This window comes from Stegastes partitus, unplaced genomic scaffold (assembly GCF_000690725.1).
Source record: "Stegastes partitus isolate 25-593 unplaced genomic scaffold, Stegastes_partitus-1.0.2 Scaffold55, whole genome shotgun sequence".
NCBI lineage: Eukaryota > Metazoa > Chordata > Actinopteri > Pomacentridae > Stegastes > Stegastes partitus.
In genome coordinates, this window is record NW_007577786.1 from 23,262 (window position 1) to 45,687 (window position 22,426).

Sequence of the window (22,426 nt, forward strand, 5' to 3'; positions counted from 1 at the left end):
TAAAGAATAATAGCTTACATACTCAAGATACTGTCTGCAGTTATTAAGGGTTCACAGTTATGTTTCTGACCTGTAGAGGTGCTATGGAGCTGTTTTTTTCTGGAGAAGCACCCAGTTTTATCTTGTGCACATATCTGAAGAAGCCGCTGCTACCTGAACCCATGACTGAAGCTGATAGCTGTGTTTGATTATTCCAATTGTATTTGTGTGTTTCCTTAGTTACATTACACAAAATTACTAAAATGTGCTTTTGATGGTTGTGGTTGAGAGGAGTTGTGTGAAGACGTTTAGGGGCCCAAGGTAGGAAGAAAAAAGAAAGATGTATACATCAGGCTCTTATGCTCTCGTTTGCTCAGTCTCCTGCTAACTCCTATAAAACTAACCTGGGTCTCCTCTCTCTCCTGAGGATCCGGGGATGCCGTCCACTCCAGGCTCTCCTTTGTCTCCACGAGGACCAGGAGGTCCCTGCATCCCACCTTCACCTGGAAGGCAATAAGTGTCTGTGTTACTGGTTACTGTGTATAAGGTTGTCAGAGGTTCAACTTTCATTTCCCTCACTGTTGTCAAGCAAAGCTAAAGAAGCATTTGCTTGAGACAGGGATAAGGATCCTTCCTGTATCTGATTGGAAAAAAAAAAAAAAAAGCCTCGTAGTACAGGAGCACTGATGTTTTGTTTTATATTTATGGTTGAAAGTTTATAAAGTCAACACAATTTAGAGGATTTAGTGGTAAAATCACACAACTGCCTCCACAATTATCATAGTTCGCTCATTAGTTTGGTATTAAGACTAAACTGTCATTATTACATGCGCTTGGGTCTGACTGGCTGATTACAAAAATGTTTTACTCACCAGGCCGGCCTTCACGACCAGGTTCTCCTGCAGACCCAGGAAGGCCAGGAGTGCCCTTCTCACCCAGTCTACCTGCCTGACCTGTACAACACACATGCACACATACAAACCAATGAGAACGCACCTGAAATAGCAACATGTATGTTTACTACATGATGGGCTGAGTGGTCGACAGACTGAAATCTGACCTGGATAGCCAACGCTTCCTTTGTCTCCCTTGGCTCCTTGCATTCCCGGCTTGCCAGGCATACCCTCATGACCCTTCTGACCCTTTTCTCCAGGTGTTCCTGGGAATCCTGGCTGACCGATCTGACCCTGTATGACAAGAGGAATTGAGAGGAATGGTAAATAAAGGCAGGCATGTACTCGTTATTTATAATGGACAGATGAGATGAGACGAGATGAGACGAGATGAGACGAGATGAGATGAGACGAGACGAGATGAAATGAGATGAGATGAGATTATTAATCTCGAAGGAAATTTTCTTGGCCGTTATTGCTCAGAAAAAAATTACAATAATATGAGAATGTATGCAGTGCCTCGTAGAAAAGCAATACGATATAAGTACAATGCATTACTACATGTAAAATAAGTCTGCTATATATAAACAAATAAGCTCAAACAAGACTAGAATAGAAAGTAAGAGATAATACTGGCAATGACACTGAAGACATGAAAACGTGATATAAATGTGTGATATATTAGAGCAAAACTGGCATTTTGAAATAAAAAAAAGAATGAAACTGATTTTACATTCTTTTAATCATTAAATTCTAAGACTTTATTTGATGTGTAGTTCATATTTGTGTTGCAGTTGAGACTAGACATTCAATAAAGATCTTTAAAGTTGCTAAAGTTAGAAACCCTAAATCAAAATCACAGTTATGAATCAAATTACCAAAAAACTAATTTTAATTTTGGTTATATAAAGATTACTAGTAAAACCTCCTAAAGTTTAAATAAATACACACAGAATAAGATATTGTCCTACTTGTATCTGCCTATGTTTTTATTGTTGTAATCAGAACTAGTTTTTACTAGTCAGTTACCTTTTCTCCTGGATGTCCTGGGAACCCGATGCCTGGCTCACCAGGTAGTCCCGAATCTCCCTTTTCTCCATCTGTGCCTCTGAATCCAGGATGTCCTGGTGTACCAATATCTCCTTTAGTACCCTTTGGACCAACCGGACCTGCACAACCACACACACAAGCACAGGAATAACATGAGTTGCAAGAGCTGTATTTAACTTTCACACAATGTCATGTAACCTGTAGATTTTCCTTTATGTGAAATATTCATAATACCACTTTGGAGTCTGTCTTTAACGACTAAATATCTAGTTTGATACATTTAATACATTTGCACATACACCCACACTCACACTGGCTACATTTCCATGTCACATTATTTATTTTTGTGTTTCTACCTGGTATTCCCATCTCCCCACTACTGCCTTTCGTTCCAGGTTGTCCTATATTGCCAGGCTCTCCGGGAAAACCACGGTCTCCTTTGTCACCTGAGGATGATAAATCCCATGATTACAAAACTGCATGCATCAAAATATGTAACGCAAGTTCCATTTAATTTCAGGTATTCGTTTAATTTACCAGGTTGTCCAGGCATTCCAGGCTCGCCATCTTTGCCCGGCATTCCAGGGTCTCCTTGAAGTCCACGGTGGCCCTTCTCTCCGGCGCTTCCAGGGTCACCTGTTAGGAAAATGGAGTTACAAACAAAGAAACACATGGGCACTGAGGTATTTCTTTAACTAAACGTCAATATACAGAATCACGAACAGGCGTGTTAGTTTTAAAATCTCTACATTAAAAACATACTCTTACTGAGTTAATGAACAGCATATTGTTTCATACCTCGGTTTCCAGCATCTCCTTTCTCCCCTTTCATATGCTCCATGTCGACATCAGTCATGTTCCCAGGAGGGCCCTGAAGACCTGGCTCTCCCCTTTCACCCTTAAGTCCAGCCTCTCCAATAGAACCTCTTGCTCCAGTAACACCAGGATCGCCTGAGAGGAAGGACAGGTGGGAGAGGAGGTTTTTATTGCTGTTTGTGAGGCTGAAGAAGTCCTGAAATTCTTACACTATCATATGAGTAAAAGAAAAAGAGTTTTGTTCATTTGGTGTTTCTCACCTCTCAGACCAGGAGATCCAGGAGTACCTGGTGGTCCCGGAAATCCGGGCACTCCCGGTGTTCCTATGACCCCCATTTCACCTTTAGGACCTGCAAAGACAAATCCACATAGTGACTCTACTATTACTGGAATAGAGATTAACAAGGATGAATACATTTGAAAACAGGCTTGTGTTTTCAACCAGATTTTGAAACAATGAAAATGTCAAATCATACTCATCAATCTGCTGCTCTGCTTTTCTCCCAGACATACTATTCTCATTCACTAATTAATTCTTAACACTTCTGCTTTGCTGTTCTTTTCTTTAGCGTGGAGCAACAATCAGTAAAACGTCACATTTCTGCACAGCCGTTTCAAATTGAAATCCTTCCAGATGTTGAAAGGGCATAATTCACCTCTTAGTTTGAATGTTGTTACTGTGAAACATTCACTGACAAGAACTTGGCAGTGAACAAAAGAACAGCAAAGTAGATGAAGACTAAAATAATCAATATATCTACTTAATGTGATCACACCAATGATAGCATTACTGAATGAATGATGTAATACTAAATACATTATTTCATTAATAACTGGCCTCTATTTACTTCTATAAGTACAACACCTTCAAAACAGGACACAATTCCATCTACAGACTTAAAGACATTATAGAACTAAACACTTCTGTCTGAAGTTTCTCACCTTGGTTCCCGATTGGTCCGTCCCTGCCTGGTAAGCCCGGTGACCCTGGCAATCCTTTAGAACCTGGCAATCCTGGGAACCCGGGGGTTCCCTTGTCTCCCTGTGGCCCCGGCATGTCTAGACCAGGAGGACCTGGGTAGCCCTTTTCTCCCTTTACACCTTCCCTTCCTGTACAACATCCGCACATAAAGTGTGTTTTTACTGATTTTAAAAACATCATCTGACATTCAGCAAGAGTGTTAAATAGCAAAAAGCTGAAAACACTTTTTCCCAACAGACATTTGGACTTGTCATAATAGAAAGTTACATGTAACATTAATTGTTCCATTAAAGTGTCTCAGTAGGCCGAAACAGTGCCAAAATGAAGTGGAATATAAAGGATCCAGAAAATGAAGCAGCTAAATGGATCTTGTCACTTACACCTTTGATGTTGTTACTGTGACACTTCAAAGCAGCTGCAGTGAAAAAGGCTCTTAGGTTTTTTTAGCTGGGTGTGTGCTCACCGAATGGTCCAGGTTCTCCGGCTGGTCCTTGTGGTCCAGGAGCTCCAGGTGAGCCTTTTCCTGGTGCACCTGGTGAGCCAATAAGTCCAGGAGGTCCAGGGGGCCCAATCTCACCTATTTTTGAAGTTAAAAGAATACCAATCTTGGTACTTCTTGACATGGCCTAATTCCAATAAAGCTTGTCAGCAGAGTTGTTGTTTTTCCTGCAGTACCTTTGATTCCCTGAGGTCCTGGTAGTCCTGTGTCTCCTTCCCGTCCAGGAACACCAGGCATTCCCATGCTACCTTTCTCTCCCTGGTAGCCAGTAATTCCCTGGATACCCTGTGAACCTTTTGGACCTGGAAGACCCCGTCCAGGTTCACCCTGCAAGGTATAGATATAAGCACTGAATTGTAGTGCAACAAAATCTCCCAAATAAATTTGTAGGAAAAATGATTGTGTTCTTTACTGATTCCATTTCTACTGTGTGTGTGGCACCTCTAGAAAATACATCATCATGTATTGTGAGAATAAAAGTATAAATAAATCATTAACTAATATACATGTTCTCAAATACACACCTTTTGTCCAGGTTGACCAGCTTTTCCAGTGGAGCCATCCTGTCCTGGTCTTCCTGGCTCTCCAGGTAATCCTGGTGCTCCTGGAATTCCACTGATTCCTGGAAACATGGAGAAAACACTTCTTCTGAATTCTGTATTGTTCCCTTTATGCGTGCTAATACCTAGTTCCCATTTTATTTCTCCATGCTTGGAAAGATGGGTGGGGGTTAAACATTATGGAAGAACTCACCCTTAGGACCAGTTGGACCTGGAAATCCAATTCCAGGCGGCCCCTGTTCACCCTTTTCTCCAGGAAAACCTGGTAACCCTTGGTCTCCTGTAAGGCCTCTGTCACCTGCAACAGACAACATATTTTAACTGGACCAACAATTTTCACTTCTGTGTGAGTTGAAGCATCACATTCTGCTCCTTTGCCCAAGCTGTTTGTGAGATTAGGATCAATGATTCATCCTAAAAATACGCATTTCAATACTTTTGCAGTGGAGAATGAAAACATGCTGACTATGGTCGTTCTCACCTTGAAGTCCAGGTATGCCAGGTCCTCCTCGAGGTCCAGGTACCCCCTGAGGTCCAGGAGTGCTTACACCTATGCCTGGCTCACCTTTTGAACCTGGTGGACACAAGGTGTTTGTGTTACTTGTGTTTGAACTCAGTAGATGTGTGTGCAGTATCAGATGCCATCAAGATGAAGTTTGATTTCATGCAAATCTTTCTACAGTACAAATATCATGCCTACCTGGTACTCCGGGAGCTCCAGGAATTCCTGGTCTCCCCTGACTGCCCTTCTCTCCAGGCTCTCCTGGCCGGCCGAAGCCTGGCAAACCAGGTGGACCCCTCTCTCCTGGTGGTCCGATCTGACCGGGATCGCCATCTGGCCCACGTTCACCTTTGATGCCTTCTTTAGCCTTAAAGCAAGATTAAAGAAAGAGGACGTCAGATTGGCTTTGCATTTTAGAAAATCTGACAATAACTTACAGCGAGTGAATGCTTCAAAGTAAATGCAAGAATCATTTCAACAAATTGTAGTCAGCCAATTTGTGTGAAATAGAATATTATGTAAAGATAGAATCTGTACAGCATTAATGTTTGGTGTCTTGGTTCTAATGTCATCACTCCCCACATGGAAGCATCAAGCTCAACTCAGAAATGGTTACTGGGGGACAATCCTATCTTACCACAAAGGGAACAAAAGTTTCAGAGGCACAAATGGGTGCTGTGCTGAGGCATCTGAAGTTGGTAATATGCTGTCCTGACATCCTGAGACTTATACAAACCACACATGAGCACTTACAGGTTCTCCTTTGAGACCAGGTTGACCTGGGAAGCCATCTTTCCCCGGCAGTCCATCCACCCCTGGCCGCCCTGAAACACCAGGATGACCAGGAAGACCTTTGTCTCCCTTCAGACCAGGAGCAACGAAAATATCCCCTGGCTCACCGACGGCACCAGGGGCCCCCATCAGTCCAGGATTTCCTTGACTACCCTGCACACAGGTCACAAAAATATGTTTTCTTGTGCTGTTTTCTCAATGGAACTGTGAAAACATTCAGCTCAGACTTTCTGCTTACAGGTCTTCCAGGTTGTCCAGGAAGCCCAGGAAAACCCTTTTCTCCTTTGCCGCCAACTGGACCAGGAGGACCTGCAAGTCGAAAATGGACATTGTACATCCTTAGCTCATTCACTACTCATTAGAGATGATAAAAGCTAAATGGTTGGGTTTGGACAATAAAAATAAATGTGAACAGCCGAGGTCCGAAAGAGCCAAAAGACCAAATAAATATTCACAAACCTACTTAGCATGTGACGCAATTGTCTCCAGGAAATAAAAAATAAATAAATTCAAAATCAACTATACCCCAGAATCACATGGAAATTTGGTAATTGGACATCCCCCCACCCCTCTTTTCTTTTTAATGTCCCTGATGTCCACTCACCTCGGTCTCCTTTAGGACCCTGGGTACCAGGTAATCCAGGTGGGCCACTGCCCTCGCATTCAACACAGGTGTCTCCTCTGTCACCTAAATTTAGGCACAGGAACATTAAATAAAAACAGACGGTGTACACACATAGAAGTACAGCAACAAAAGTGATGGGTATGACACGTATGCTCACAATGATTCTACCAAAGAGACAGAAACATTTTCTACTTCATTTAAATGGATTCATTCATAGATTAATTAACAGTAGCTGTAGCCATGCTTACCTTTCTGTCCCACTTCCCCTTGTAACCCTGGAGGTCCAGGTGGGCCAGGAGCTCCCTTCTCAATGTCACATTGATTAGAGTCAACTGAAAGGGTCACACACACATTACATTATGAAAACAATTGTTGATAGGCTGTGTATGGCGAACTCCTTTGTTGTCATTTATTCAAATGACTACAAAATTCAAACTCAAAGATCAGACATACTCGGCTCTCCGGGTGGTCCAGGGGGTCCAATGAGCCCTGGTTGTCCTGGAGGTCCAACCAGAGATTCTCCCTCTATACCCCTGTCTCCCCTTTCCCCCACGTCTCCCTTCGGACCCTTCTCTCCACGAGGCCCTTCAATGTGCCGGCCTGAGGTGAAAGAAAAAAGAGAAGCCAGTTAGTTTGTTATTCAGGTTGACATGTGTCTGACTGACAAATGTTTCATCATGTTGAAATATAGTGTTTTTACCTGGTGGACCTGCCTCTCCCTGAGGACCAGGGAAACCTGTACATCAAGAAGAAACGTACAAATGTTTATCCGAGTGTGTGTGTGTGTGTGTGTATGTCTATCCACATGAGCAGTTGTTGGCATAATATAGTGTCTTTTTACCTTTGTCTCCTTGTAAGCCTGGCAAGCCACGAGGGCCAGGGGGGCCAGGGGCGCCATCACCCTAAAATTACATGATCAAACGTGAAGGACTCAAGTCATTTTTATTTTTATATTTAAGTTTAATTCAGCTGAAATCTAACTGAACCCAAATCATTTACCAGCTCTTCAAAAATCCTGCTAATGCTGACTACCACTGCAATACATGTGTAAGTTATTTGGACTGACAATTATTTATTCCTTTACTGGTTACTGGCAAAAATAAGTTGTGCCATTATTTCTAATTTAAACTTGAGCTATTTAGAATAACCATACAGTTGGGCATCTTGCAATAGACAGAGACCAGCAAAGCTCCTTTCAGACGTGCAGCATTTTACGTTAATCTGAAGGCATCTGAACGTGTCAACTTCATGCCTAAATACCACATTGATCACTTTTTATGAAAGTTACAACAGCAGCAAGGCCATTTTCATATCATTTCAAACACAGCACAAGACTGAACGAGGGCTTTTCCACATGTCAAAACCAATACTGATCCAAAAACGTCACATGGAAAGTCACAGTCTGCACGCCAAAAGAAACTAGAGACTGTGACATGTCAGATTATTGAGACGCACCAATAATTAATGTAATCTAGGTTTACATTAACAGGAAGCTGAAGTTTAGCTTGTTGCTTTCGGGTGTTTGTACAAATCTTTTCTCTGAGTTTATTGACTTCCTGCAGCCTCATACTGCAGCAGGATCTATACAAGCATCCCCAAAGCAAGACAGTGGCTTTAACCCTTTACTGGTACTTTAACAGATAGTTAAATCTACATCAGAAAAGGGCTAAAGTGGTCTGAGTGTAAGTGGGCAAGAAATCCTTAAAGATTAACCCAACTGGAATCTGTTGCACCTGTAAACACTCACCACTACGTTGCTTTTTAAGACCTTCCTACAGGCCAAGCGCTTCTTATTCTGGATGCAATGTTTCCCATAGCGCAATTCAGTAGCATCTTTAGTTCGAACCTAATGTCTGCTAAATATATCAAACGTAAAGATATTTAGTCTAAAAAATCTGAAATAGTATTCAAAATCCGCCATGTGAAAGTTGTACGTAACAGCAGTTTTTCCGCTGAAAGTAATATGTGTTGAAGCCGACATATTTTCCAGCAACAAGAACAACAATGTGACTTTTATTTAAAGGCCTGACTAGTCATAAAAAACAGGGGATTGTCCCTTAAACATGCTTTCACTTTTCAGCTGAATAAATGTTTGGTGACATCTGCTGGTAGCTTTCAGAAGTCGTATCATTTGTAGCTGATGGAAACGAGAGTGATTGTGTGAGATGGAGAGAGAAAGACAGAGAATGGAAAAGAACAAAGACAGAGATCACTTACATAACCTGGTGGTCCTCTCTCTCCCTTTTCACCCTGAAAGAAGACAAAGAATTTAGTCTGTCTGATCATATATCCCTCTAACATGCATGATTTTTTTAGATTAAAACCTTAAATATAATATATATATATACATCGTTACGCATTAGTTACCTGGGAACCAGGGTATCCAGGCCCTCCATTAAAGCCTTTTTCTCCCTGTATGAGAATATATCAAACTTTAGCCATCTTTATTTACATACAGCGGTTGGAAGTCAAAGCACGTGGATAATACTCTAAGTTATTGTTACCTTTGGCCCATCCTCTCCATCCTTTCCAGGTTTACCCTAAATTACAGAAACCAGACACTCAGTTTGATTAATTTTGTTGTCCTGAATAAGTCAGTAATACAGGAATAAAGCGATCAATACACATACGTGAATCTATATAAGCTCGAAACAGATACACAAACATCTGCAAATCTCCATTAAATCATTCCATGGTCACACATTTTATTGCACATACTCTTTGTCCAGGTGGGCCGGGGTCTCCTTTCACTCCATCATGATAGGGGATGCAAAAACCCTGCAAAGGAAATCATGTGTCTCAAAACCAAGTAATAGATAACAAATAGTGTGCGTTCAAAGCAAGTTTTACACCTCAGCATTCAAAAACAAAATACTAACTTTGTCTCCTTTATCCCCTGGAAGTCCTCTGTAGCCCTTCATGAAGAAAAAAAATAAGCACATTCAGAATCCAAGTAATGTTTTTTGATATAAACAGTCATTTAGCATTTGTGATGAATTAATACATGAAAACACTGCAATGTCTGTCGAGTGACTGAGTTAGTACCGGTGGTCCAGGTACATGTACTGTGATGTGTCCTCCTTCCACTCCCAGCGATGGTGGGCCGGGGGGGCCGGGGGGTCCTTGATATCCTCGATCACCCTGTAGAGGACAGCATCAATCACAGGAAAAAAAACTTTTAAATAGAATGCTTAAATAGTTCATCACAGACACAAATAAAAAAGGAAATCCTCCAGTAAAATCCAGCTACCTAATATAGATTAAATGTTCCGCAACGCACTAAGAAAATTCTTTTACCTTTTCAGATAAACAGAAACTAAAAAAAAACAAAACAAAAACACCTTTTTAGGTCCTTAAAATAACAGAATTTTGAAAATTGTTTTCATGGATAACATCACACTGCATGAAATAATAGTTACCTTGGTTGCACTTTACCTTATAGCGCAGTATTAACATTTTAATAATCACGTTATACCTTGGTAGGTGATGTCATGAAAATTATATTTTATGATTTTACAGTTTCATTTTTGTAGTAAGATAACAGTTGTTAAAAAATATCTGGTTAATGAGGAAAAAACTATTATGGTTTGCATAGAGCAAAAAAAAAAAAAACCAAACAAACATGTAATAACATGATAAGAATGTGGTAACTACATGCCTATAAAAATAAGGTTGTTGATGAAAAGGTGGATTGGTAGGGCAATAAGTGGGTAATGTGATAATAGGAATTAGTCTAGATTTGGGGTAGTGTTTTTGCAACAATGTTTTCGGGCATTTTTTGGGATAATATGGGCAACACCATTCCTCCATTTAAACCTTTACTGAACAATTCCTCTTTCTGCACCCTTTTGAAGATCCAGTGTGTTGAAATTAGGGGGATCTATTAGCAGGAATGGAATTCAATATTAATAACTATGGTCTTATTAGTAAAGGTGAGAATTGCTGTGTTTTCATTACATTAAAAATTTGGCCTTTTATATCTACAAAGGCAGCCCCATGTTTCTACAGTAGCCCAGAATGGACAAACAAAACACTGGCTGTAGATTCTTGGGTCTCCTATACGCTTGGAATGGGGGAGGGGGAGGTAGGTGGTGTTCACTTGGTTGCAATGTGCATCCTCACTGCTAGATGCCACTAAACACAGCACACTGTACCCCTAAATTTTCCTCTCTTTTGTTTGTTTGTTTTGCGGTCAACATAAAACACAATATCTCACCTTATCTCCTTTCTCACTCACAAAGGCCAGCTTGTCACCCTGCAGGGACGTTAAAAAAAGTTTCTGTCATATCTCAGCCAAGTCACAGAACAGTGTTGTCTTATAATTATAGTCGTTACTGTATGTGTGATTAATCTTACCTTCTCTCCCTGAGGACCAGGGGGACCTGGATCTCCCTGTCAAACAGGTTTTCAATTTCAAAGTTAATTTCAAATCAAAGAAAATTCAATTTAAAACAAACCAATGATAAAAATGACAACTTTAGTAGAAAGATTTGATTTTAATTTTTATCTTCTTATAATTTGTGCTTTGAATTTGGTATATTTCAATACACTAATGTGCCTTGACAGAATGAAGAGAATCTTTTTATGGTCTAAAGCTACATTTTGACATTAGTCCAGGTAATTTGGTACAAGAAACAATAGCATAGATTCTTAAACTTAACATTTAATCTTTTCTGGTCAATTGGGTTATACATAATATTGTAGGGTTTTAACTTTAGTATTTAAATTTATTAGGTAAATCTGTTATGTTGATCATATTCCTGTAATCCATCAATGTAGGAGTGACTTACTTTGGGTCCTTGATATCCACGACCTCCTGGAGGTCCGATAGGTCCAGGAGGGCCAGGTGTTCCCTGGGAAAGAAAAACAAGAGTAGGAATAATTTTCATTGCTTGGCCTCTGGTTGCTTCTCTTTCTTTTAACATACATAAACATAGAGCCACGCTAGCTACATACAGGTCGCCCAGGTTGGCCCGGATACCCTCTGTCTCCTTTCAGGGGAATCATCCCGAGCACACCACCAGCGTCACCCTGTAGGACACAAATCAGAGTAAGAGAACATGTCTCTTCCCAGTGGAAAACTGAGAAAAACTTGTATTTACAAATAAGATGAGATGGTTTTGTGGATTTCAGCTGACCTTCATTCCAGGAAATCCTGGGGTTCCCTGAAAAGGAGGAGAACAGAAACAAATCTATAGATTGTGCATTCTCACAGAGTGAACATTTCCATTTTGAAATACTGATCAGTTTGTGTACTGCTATGTCATGACGTCTAGAAATATTCTAAATCTAATGTTATGGCTGTGATGTTTTCACAGGTCACTACAGATAACTGAAATCTGTCCTGGTCAGTGGCGTGGTGGCTGATTGTAAACTGTGGTTGCTTACAGGAGGTCCTTGAAGACCAGGAAAACCAGGAGCACCATCTCTTCCTCTGTCTCCCTGAAACGCACAGACAACAGTATTCAGAAACAGTGTTAAGATTCTTACATCAGCAGTGGACAAAATCTGGGACAATAAATCTGCTTCATTGTAACTACAAGTGGCTTACTTTAGTCCCGTTGCATCCTGGGATACCGGGCTGACCAGGTGGACCATCGTTTCCATTGATACCCTGCGAGTAGGAGTGCACAAATAGACAATATGAGACCATTTCATATCAACAAAGTCTCCAGAGCTCCAGAGTTTAAAGATGAACATCCTCTAAAACAGTCTAATTTCCAGGATATGTCATTATTATTTCATGTTGTTACAGGATGAATTTACTAGATTGTTAAATTATGTGAGACATGAAGGCAGATCAGAGGAACTTACTGGCAGTCCTGGGTTTCCTGGGAAACCTGGCAGACCAGGAGGACCCTGAAAAATCACAAGCGTGTCAGGTTTAATCTCTCATGACAACAACTACGACAGAAGCATCAGATCACTTCCCACTACTCATCACTGCATGATCATTTTGATGGTTAGTTACTTACTCGCACTCCTTTCAGTCCAGGACCTCCAGGCTCACCCAGGTCTCCCTAAGAGACACATGGCATCATGATGAACATAAGGGAGAAAAAGTGATACACACATACGTACTGTGGGGTGCATAGGATGAGGATATGAGGTTATCCTAATCTTTAATAAGGTTACTAATTGCATGTGTGTAAAGCTACAACAACTGATAAAATAACTGATTATTTGATAGACAGAAAACTAACCACCAACTGATACGACAGTCGAATTATCACTTCTGGTAATTTTTTTTTAACCAAAAATGTCCAAAATGTGCTGAATCCAACTTCACTTATGGAATGATTTGCATTTTTTGTTTGTTTGCTTTTGTCAAACATAATACTAATCTGAAAATATACACTTCTGGGATTAATCAGATTTTGCCCAAAAGCTTATGATGAAAGTGTGTACTAACCTTGGGGCCCATTGGCCCTGGAGGCCCCTCAGGTCCTTGCATCCCTGGGAATCCCATGTTACCCTGAAGACCAGGAAATCCACGCTCACCCTGTAATGCACAGTAAGGATTAAGTGGTGTATAGATAATGGATTGATGGATGGATGGATGGACTGATTGATGGATGGATGGATGGATGGATGGATGGATATCCAAAGCATATTCAGAAACTATTGCACTAAATACATATAATATTGTGCATTTCACCCAGTTAAGTCAACGGAGACAATATTTCCTAAGACTTTTGGACTCGTATTACAGACAATATTATTTGTAAGTATATTTTAATAGATGAACTTGCAGGTATAGATATATAAAAGGCAAAAAAATAATTTTTTTTCTTGTTCCGTTCTTCAAATCTACATACAACACACGTATTTTGAACCAGTGCCAAAACAACTGACCCTCGACACATATTTTTATTTTATTGTTATATTTGAAGTCTTACAGACGATTCAGTGCATAAATAATGTTTTGAAAAAGTACTGATCACAGTTTCATCTGTGGCCCTGGCAATGACCTAAGATTGACCTGGAAAATTTCTACTATCAGCCACTAGATGGCAGCATTGTTTCACAAGGGAGAGTCACGCTCCAGTAATTTTTACAGCAGTGGAGCGACTGCAGTATCAATGTGTAGACCTTGGCAATAAATACAAAAACAGCCATGTTGAAGCCATTATCGTTTGATTGATCTCCATCCCTGGACCACAACAGCAGACTCGCATCAGTCAGAAGAAACAATGCATGTTAATAAGCCATTAATAAACCATGGAAATCATTAGGGGGAAACCATGGCGACTGCTGTTGTGCATCATCGGGAAGCGATATCACTGGAAACAAGGCTCACATGAGACTTTGGAAGGGTCGTTTGAGGCCTTTCAGCGAGTTTGAAAACACAGAGGTGCTTTGAATCCACAGCGAACTGGCCGAGCTCCATCGAACACAGTCAGTACATCTGCTGTTGTCGGGTGAGCTGAATGTTTGGCTGCTGCCACTGTTAGAATGAGCCATAAAAGGCCAGTCTGTTGCTCTAAGTAGACAGATAACACTCTGCAGCGGTCTGATAAAACTGAGCCAGTGGCCTACATGTACACTCACACAGCAGGAGCTGCAGTGAATAATAAACCTCCTCAGATTTAACTGCTTTAAAGCACTGATTCCTGACCTTTCTTGTTAATGACAACATTAAACAACCTTTTCCTGTGACAATAATTTAGTTTAGCTTTATTTCACTTTCAGTTCCCCAAAAGGGCAAATAATTAATCCCATAATTTACTTTTTTTCTTTTTGTCTGATTCCTGTGATGTTAATCAATCTCACATCTTATCAGGTTTATCTTGATTCTCCAGGGAGGGCTTTTGATCCTCAGGTTTGGATCCACTGTCTGGTGAACATTATATATATATTTTTCTTTTTAATGACTTGGAGGTTCCTCCTAAGCCGAAGCAAAGTAGGCAAGCGTTTATTATATTGCAGCCTTCATTTATAACATAACGTTCATGGAGGGTGAAGGTGGAAATGGTGTATTAGTTTTATTGTTTTTATTGCTTTTTTTTTTTTCATTTTATTCTGAAAGTACTTTTTTATTACATTTCATTTGTATGGGTGGGATAAAATTATTGCCTATTTGGGTCTTTTTTTCTGATCACCAGACGTGTCTGTTGTCTGTTTGCTGTTTGCTATGGGCTTTCAACCTGAAAGGCACTTAAACAAAGAAAATGCTGTTTCTGTCTGAGCAGCTGCCTCTAGGGCAGAAAAAAAATGTAGCTACAGCAAAACTGCCTTTGTCCAAGTCAGCTAATATCAGCTTTTTTTTATGTTTCTGGTCAGTGATTAACACTAATGCTAGAGTGCTGACAGCCCGAAGGCTCACAGCCAGTTCATGGCTGGTGGTGTCCCCACCACTTGTATCTGTAACTCAGAGCTCTCCCTCATCTGATGGGAATAAGGCCTTCAGCCCAGCTGTGCGTCCGGACATGCTCTATTTCAAACTGATCTTTGTTCCCGACCTGATCTCTGCTCCGTGACTGAGCCTCATGCGCTACTTTTCCACCCGGCTCCAGTCTGTCCCACTGAGCTGACCTCATTAGTCAGAACACAGGAACCAATGTCATTTGTCGCTATGTAGTGTTAACCTACAAAGTCTTTACTTTGCATCCACTTAATCTGAATGCCTGATATCAGACAAATGAAAAAAAATGCACTGACAGAGACAAATGAGTACAAATAAAAATCTCACCTTTGCTCCTTTAACACCACTGCAGTCACATGATCCACATGATGCCCCGCAGCCCTGAGGATGGAGAGAAACATAAAAATAAATGGTCCGAAGACAAAACACTTAAAACAGCAGAGGTTTGTACAACAACCTGTGTTGGCCACTTGGGGGCGGCAGAAACAATCTGTTAACATTCACATATTATCATTTTGATAATAAACATTTGTTTATTTACATATCCAGCAACATGGAAATATGTTTTTGGCCACATGGCAGATATATGTCTAACGTTAGCTTTCATTTTGCCTCTGATAAAACATCCTGAGCCTGAGCTAAATGCTTGGATGTTTTCACATGCGAGGTCTGAAAATGATGCTGGTGAAAGCAATGGCTGTGAACCAAAACAGTAAAGTTGAAGTCAAGCCATGAAACCAACACAAATTAGCTGAAAGACACTAAAAAGCCTCACGGAGCCAAATACAACGTGGCTCTAGCTGATAAATGTCTGTATACTTGTTCTTTGGATCCGTTGCTAACATGAAATATTATTCGTAGCAGCTTTAATTTTACTCATGATATTGTTGACAATGAAGAAGGGTAATCAGGGTTCTTTTCAGCGCTCACCTATTAGCTTTGCAGAACTGTCTGCAGGCAGTAGGACATAAATGCAGCTGCTCTCAGCACTCCCACCCTCCAACTCCCACCCTGCTTCCTTTCCTCTGGGGTCTCCAGAGGCCAGAGCCTGGGAACTGGCCTGTACTGCCTTGGCGCTGCCTTCCATTGCTCCTCTCTCTTCCTTTTCCCTCCATCATCCAGCTGTTGCTAGACTCACGTGTAAGGCTCAAAGCCAAAAGCCTGTCAGGGTCTTGGACCGGCTCAGCAGGCTCGGGCTAGAGAGTACACAGCTACACTATCCACACATATTTCAGTCTGTCTCGCACTCTCTCACACACACACACAGCAAATAAAGGCCTCTGTTGCCATTCATTATAACCCTTTCCCAACTTTCAGACCTTTAATACATGTCATCCTTTATCAATTACAACTCAGGATCGTTTGTCTAGCTTGTTACACCCCAACATACCTGAAACCTGAATCAATATGTGGCCCTTAAATCATGGGAAAACCACAGCAAATCGACTTCATTCTCAGGACCTTGAGCCCCAACTGCACGAACCCGGCCCCAGTGCCCTTGTTCTCCTCTATTTGCAGCATATTGCACATGTGTGACCTGCAACATTTCCCATTCCTGCTCTCTCAAACACCTCTCACTCCCGCCATGTCACCTCGCCACTGCTGGTTTGCTTAATTGTTTTTTTTTTTTTTCTATCGTGCCACAGGAAAACTTAAGGACCACCTGCTTCAGATCAGATTAGCGTCATAAGACAAACAGAGGAAAAGAATATTGACTTTGAGAATGAAGCACATGTGTGTTTTATTAACCTGCTGGCTCGCAGCTTTGAGGGCTCCTGGTGCTGGATTAACATGATTTTTTGGCAGTTCACCAGAGGAGTAAAGGCATGCTAATGCAACGGTGGAACCCACTTGTGTAGCGTCACTGCACTGCTGAAGTAAATCCCAGCTGTTCATGGATTCCCTCATTCACCTGTTGTTCTCTGTCCATCTCAGAATTGTTCTCTCTGCAGTTTCTGCCAACCTTTTAAAGACACAACTTAACTCAGCAGACATTCCTGCATGTTGGAGGGCGTGACGGACGAACTCAAGGCTCAAACTGACACGCACAATGAGAAGATGATAAAAAAGCACCACCCTGTGATGTCTACTGCTGGATCTCCAAACACTGTACAGTAATCTGCAGGTACATCAACACAGTGCGTCTTTGAATTCTCCTATTTGTTTTCCTTGTACATCCATTACGCATCATCATAAACCCAAACACCAGATGGGAGTGATGGCACAAAGAGCCAACTGACATCCACACAAAACCTGTCACGTTAATGACTCTTGCACACATAGATTGAATCTGGGCCTTGGTGAAAAAGGAGGATCCTAAGAGGACCTTATCATTTAGATCCTCAGTTGTACAGGATAAAGAGGGCTTTGATTATCTAGTTATACCACAAGCAAGGAAGCATGTCTAACATGAACGCCATTTCTACACATCACGGTGATAAAAAGTAGATAAAAGCCTGACTAGTACACACAGAAACCCAAGATTAAAGGTACATACTGACTGTTGTGGAATATATAAGTTCAAGAGCCCAACCAATGGTGTGTTCTTGGGGCAGAGGCTGGTGCCGATTTTTATGGAATGAAACATTTGAATATTAATATATTGGTTGATATTTTTCATATATGCACTTATACATATGTACAGTCTGGTAGCATTTTTTGTTTTTAAAGGAAAGCATTATTATTAACTTTTCAGCAATGTATTTTACTTACAATGAAGACTCTCCAGCACCATCTGCTCAGCTGTAATACATGCTCTGCTACATGTGCTGCAGACGGTGCTCTGCTGAATAAAACTATGTGATGACACCAATTTCAAACTAATTTTAAGAAAAACCTTTTTATTAACATACACTCTGACAATATATTTGTAATAGGCCAATATCTGTGGATAATACTGGCTCACCAGTTAACCCGTCGGGTCTGACAAGTACATTTACCCGAGTACTCTGCAGGTTTGCGGTACTTTTTTCACTAAATCCCTTAAATTTCTGTTTTACTTCACCATATTTCTTTTTTAATTCACTATACTGAGCTTTAAACAGATATGGTATTAAACTAATCAAGCACATACAGTTTTCTACTGTGCTATAGTAAATTTTAAGCATTGCAAAACTACGATCTTAAAGCGTCTAAATTATGGTGGATGCTTGTTTCTACATGTACTGATTAAGTAATGTATCAGCAGCTAGCCTGCCTAATAAACACTTTCACTTTGGGCACAAATAGCTAAAAAGAGTTCTGAACTTTTCCTTAAGCACGGTTTATATGAATAGCACAGTACAAAGCCTGCACACATATGATTTTGCTCGAAGCAGAGTCTGTGAGAAAATAAAGCGATAAAGACGATGTTGCTCTGAAGAACACTGTGCTCTTCCACAGAACAGACAGACTTAGGGGAAAACAGAGGCCCTGTAGTGATGACTGTTAATGTCCACCGTCAACAACCAGTGGCTGGTGAGTCACCGAGCTTCTGAGGAGCTGTATCAGATCCAGTAAACCTCTGCAGCAGACAGCGTGATGTGTCTCTGCACAAGTGTTTATGTCATTCCAAAGTCTGGATGGCGAGTCGAGATGTCTCCAAACTGTGAAAAATCAATATGACGTATTCTGGCAGATTGCTTACATTTACTGGGCACCACACAAAACCCAGCCTTATCATAATTGCGCGCATATGACAGTGTTTGTAATTGTTTACCAAGCTGGCAGGGAATCATAGACTTGCAAGTTTGCTTTGACAGATTGTGAGACAGAAGCAGAAAAATGCCAACGGAAGAGGAGGATGGAACGGGCGTAACTGCCCCGATTTGCAGCATCATACGCAGCGGCACGTTCACAAGCCGTCAGAATGTAGATTAATGTATGTCGGCGCTCGGCGCTATGTGTGAGAGGTGCTGAGGATTACATCAGGTCAAGCCTCTTCCCAAAAGGCCTGATGTTTCAACAACACTTGCTCGATATGTCTGACATCATTGGATACATAAGTCCATGCGCTGGGATGAGCCCCGGAGAGAGGAACTGATGAGTAATGTTTGCTCTCGAGGTTAAACTCCCCGGGCAGCAAGAGACACTCAACCTGAGATCTTGAAATTAACATAAACATTCTTAATGTAAACCAGGAGTGAGTGTATAGAACTGTTGCATAACCTAAAAGCAGCAAAGTCGTGACTAAGATAAGTAGCGACTGTTACAGAATAGTTTCCATGGATCAGGCTCATGAATCTCTCCCAGGAGCACAAGGGCCTCGTTTCTGTCTGGAGTTTTTAATAAGATCTTAACAGATAGAGTTCGCCAAGTTGTCATTTAATTGCAGATGTTCAAATTCTTATTTTTTCTTAGCAATCCAAGGACCTGCTTGCTTTAAAGTTTAAAATGTTAAACCCTGAAAACATCAGACAAGGTCCATGTTGCTGTTTTTCTGAGGCTTTTGATCTTATCACACCGTCCTCCTCCTCCTGGGGTAAATAGATATTTACATGTGCTGAGGAAGGTTGTGATACAATCTTAAGCTCCATGACCAAGAATGAACTTTCATCTCCTTTCTAAGTACCAAGGCTGTTTGATATGCAGCAGTTGCTTTTCTGCAGCTGTTTTTTTATTTTGTTGTTGTTGGTTTTTTGGACCATATTACTGCAAAAATTATATCTCTAAAAAAACTTTTCCACAACAAACCAATGCAGAACGCTGTTTTACCACACAGAACCAAACTGCATTCCTCACTTCATGGTTCTCATGGAAGATTCCACTATAAAGTTGAGGCGTCTCAACTAAATTTTGAACAGAGGATAAACAATAAATGGAAAAGGACGAGAAGTTCCTTGAACAGTCTTGAGGGTTTGTCAAGACAAGTTTTCCCAAACCTACAAAGAAGGTCTCTGGGTCTTCTGTGGCTGCATGACTCAGAGCCTCTCTTCTTCTTGCCAAAGCGGGTAAATTCACTCCTCATGTGCTGCAGCCAACCTCCAAACACATCGAGTGAGCCTCAGTGTTTCCTAAGTTGAACTCGTATCTTGGGTGAAAAAACAGAATTTTGCACAAATCCATTGGCAGATTTGTCCATTGGCGTCATCCACTCTGCTCCAGCTGTATTGATCATTACCACATGGGGGCAGAAATGTTCCCATCACTGCGGAGCTCCACATTGACAGTACATTTACAACAGCTGTAGCTGTTTCATTGCATCTCTCCCTCCATGTTAAGGGAAACTGAGGATCACACCGACATCTGGACAGTGTCATCTACAGACTTTTCTTTCAAACAACCTCGCATTCCCAGTGCATTCCTGCCATAACCTCCTACTGCTGAAGTATCCTACAGATCTCCAGGGAATCCTGCTGGTGCTGAGCACTGAAGTGTGGGAGACTTTGTCATTTCACACCCCCATCTATTTCCTTTTATACACATGTACAGACGGGTGACAAATAAAAGGAAAAACCTGAACCCTTGACCCCTACAGTGAGAAGGTCCATTTGGGGGCATTTTGCAGATGTGGTTTGGGTCCACTTGTCCCCTTACAGCCTTACAGCGAAGCCTCACTGCTAATCAATACAAAGTTGTACTTAGTGATCCCCTTTATCCAATGATGAAACACTTTTATCTTAATGGAACCCAACTGAAAGGGAGATTTTGGACTGACAACATTCTCCACCACCATCATCAAAACACCAAATGAGGGAATATCTTTTGGAATAATGATGCTTCATCCCTGCAGGAGAGTTCCAGATTCTTGCAGAGTCAATATCAGTCGGGATGCTGGTCTGGCAGCACATGGCGGCCTGACTCCTTACTGACACACTTATGTTAGTCACCAGTCTGTATATTCCTATCCACACACAAGCAAAAAACAAATAAATACAAGCCTAACATTAAGATATCCTCCAAACAAACACAAATTCCTTGTACGTGTAAACATACTTGGCCAGTAAACCTGATTCTGATTCTATCAAGCAGCGTCATGAGATCCAAGACACTGCAGTTATGGTCTGTATTACCGTATGAATTGGATTAAATGAATTCCTCTCACTAAGGATGCACATAAATACCTTGAACACACACACATCTGTCCACTTTGACTGCGCGGAAACGTTTTTAACCAAAGTCACGCACAAGAGTTCTGGTGAATCTTATCAGGGAACGAGCACCGTGGAGGGTTATTTGTTGTGTTCCTGGATCGGAAGTGTGAAAATGGAGAAAGCGGTCAGACTGTAGAATTCCTCCTCAGTTATCTCCTCGGCTGTGAGGGGGCAGAGAGGAGCCTTCCTTCCACATTGATATGGATTTCACTGAGACACAAAGCAGACAACTCAATCGGACATTTTTATGGTTGTAACCTGCTTGATCCTTCTGATCCTCTCAGAATGAATAGATAAGTTCCAATTTTGTCACATTTATCTTATTATATTACTTGTATGCACCAGTTCATAGTTAAAGCTGTATTCTGCCAGTTAGTTATTTAGTACAAAACTCCTACGTCTTAAACTGAAATTGCAACTGGCAGGCATAACTTAATGGCTGTTACGGAAAGAAAGAATTATTACAACAAACAATACCTAGAAAACCTCAAAAAAAACTCTACAAAATAAAATCTAGAGTACCACTATCCCACTGACTCTGTTGTTTTTCTTTTGTGTGATTTGGAAACTGCCACATGACTTCTCGGCCATTTCACCAACTTCACCACATGAGGTTAGAGACATTGTTGCAGCACTTGGCTTTGTGTTTACATTTTGCACTATGTTTTGGGCGTTTGGCTGTTTTGGGTTTTCAAGTTGGCTCATCTAATTACTCGTAATGACATCCGATGAGATTTTGGCTTTGTGTCCCAACAGTAAATATTGTGCAACATTGTTAACATATCGATGAACTTTCACACAAACATCTGGGTTTCTTTTTAAGACTGACTGAAATAGTTATAGAGCGCATTTTTTTCGCCGTCAGTGCATCGTCATGCAAGGTCTCGTGCACGTTTAAAGTCGATCACTACACGAATAGCACGTGTTTTAAGATGATCGACTGTAAACACAATCCCAATTATGAGCCATCAAATGGGATCCTGCTCGGTTGCAGTCAATTTGCCGCAGTGGCATAGATGTTTAACCTGTGCAAGCCACCCCATAAAGACGCACTCACGGCGCTAAACCACAGATCATTGCTTCCATATGGAGACAATCAGGATAGTTTTACTCCATAAACGTCAGAAGGATTTCGCTTGGCAGCAGAGCTCATTAAGCCGCACTAAATGAGACAGTTATGGAGCACAGCGCGATTCAGACAGGACAATGACTAATAAAATGTGGGGACAAACTGGAAAGCGCACCGTCGCAGTGTTGCTACCAGCTGATGCTGACGTCATGAAAACTGTTTG

The 22,426-nt window shown here is 41.1% G+C and overlaps 1 protein-coding gene across 1 annotated transcript in view; it reads right to left on the reverse strand.

Moving 5' to 3' along the window:
• Positions 1-22,426, reverse strand: part of col4a1 (collagen, type IV, alpha 1) — a 48,583-nt gene that overhangs the window by 11,201 nt on the left and 14,956 nt on the right. Inside the window, exons 2-40 of the mRNA XM_008275532.1 lie at positions 15,391-15,444; positions 13,111-13,200; positions 12,674-12,718; positions 12,513-12,557; positions 12,250-12,312; positions 12,087-12,140; positions 11,837-11,863; positions 11,655-11,729; positions 11,489-11,551; positions 11,055-11,090; positions 10,915-10,953; positions 9,744-9,839; positions 9,578-9,613; positions 9,417-9,476; positions 9,203-9,238; positions 9,066-9,110; positions 8,916-8,948; positions 7,540-7,600; positions 7,399-7,434; positions 7,152-7,298; positions 6,947-7,030; positions 6,678-6,761; positions 6,312-6,382; positions 6,035-6,226; positions 5,480-5,648; positions 5,261-5,353; positions 4,973-5,077; positions 4,744-4,841; positions 4,396-4,546; positions 4,184-4,297; positions 3,681-3,848; positions 2,999-3,088; positions 2,721-2,873; positions 2,460-2,558; positions 2,279-2,368; positions 1,902-2,041; positions 1,040-1,166; positions 852-932; positions 384-482 (exon numbers count right to left, since the gene is read on the reverse strand). Of these exons, the coding sequence (XP_008273754.1) occupies positions 384-482; positions 852-932; positions 1,040-1,166; positions 1,902-2,041; positions 2,279-2,368; positions 2,460-2,558; positions 2,721-2,873; positions 2,999-3,088; positions 3,681-3,848; positions 4,184-4,297; positions 4,396-4,546; positions 4,744-4,841; positions 4,973-5,077; positions 5,261-5,353; positions 5,480-5,648; positions 6,035-6,226; positions 6,312-6,382; positions 6,678-6,761; positions 6,947-7,030; positions 7,152-7,298; positions 7,399-7,434; positions 7,540-7,600; positions 8,916-8,948; positions 9,066-9,110; positions 9,203-9,238; positions 9,417-9,476; positions 9,578-9,613; positions 9,744-9,839; positions 10,915-10,953; positions 11,055-11,090; positions 11,489-11,551; positions 11,655-11,729; positions 11,837-11,863; positions 12,087-12,140; positions 12,250-12,312; positions 12,513-12,557; positions 12,674-12,718; positions 13,111-13,200; positions 15,391-15,444 (3,349 nt within the window). The remainder of the gene's footprint in view (positions 1-383; positions 483-851; positions 933-1,039; positions 1,167-1,901; positions 2,042-2,278; positions 2,369-2,459; positions 2,559-2,720; positions 2,874-2,998; positions 3,089-3,680; positions 3,849-4,183; positions 4,298-4,395; positions 4,547-4,743; positions 4,842-4,972; positions 5,078-5,260; positions 5,354-5,479; positions 5,649-6,034; positions 6,227-6,311; positions 6,383-6,677; positions 6,762-6,946; positions 7,031-7,151; positions 7,299-7,398; positions 7,435-7,539; positions 7,601-8,915; positions 8,949-9,065; positions 9,111-9,202; positions 9,239-9,416; positions 9,477-9,577; positions 9,614-9,743; positions 9,840-10,914; positions 10,954-11,054; positions 11,091-11,488; positions 11,552-11,654; positions 11,730-11,836; positions 11,864-12,086; positions 12,141-12,249; positions 12,313-12,512; positions 12,558-12,673; positions 12,719-13,110; positions 13,201-15,390; positions 15,445-22,426) is intronic.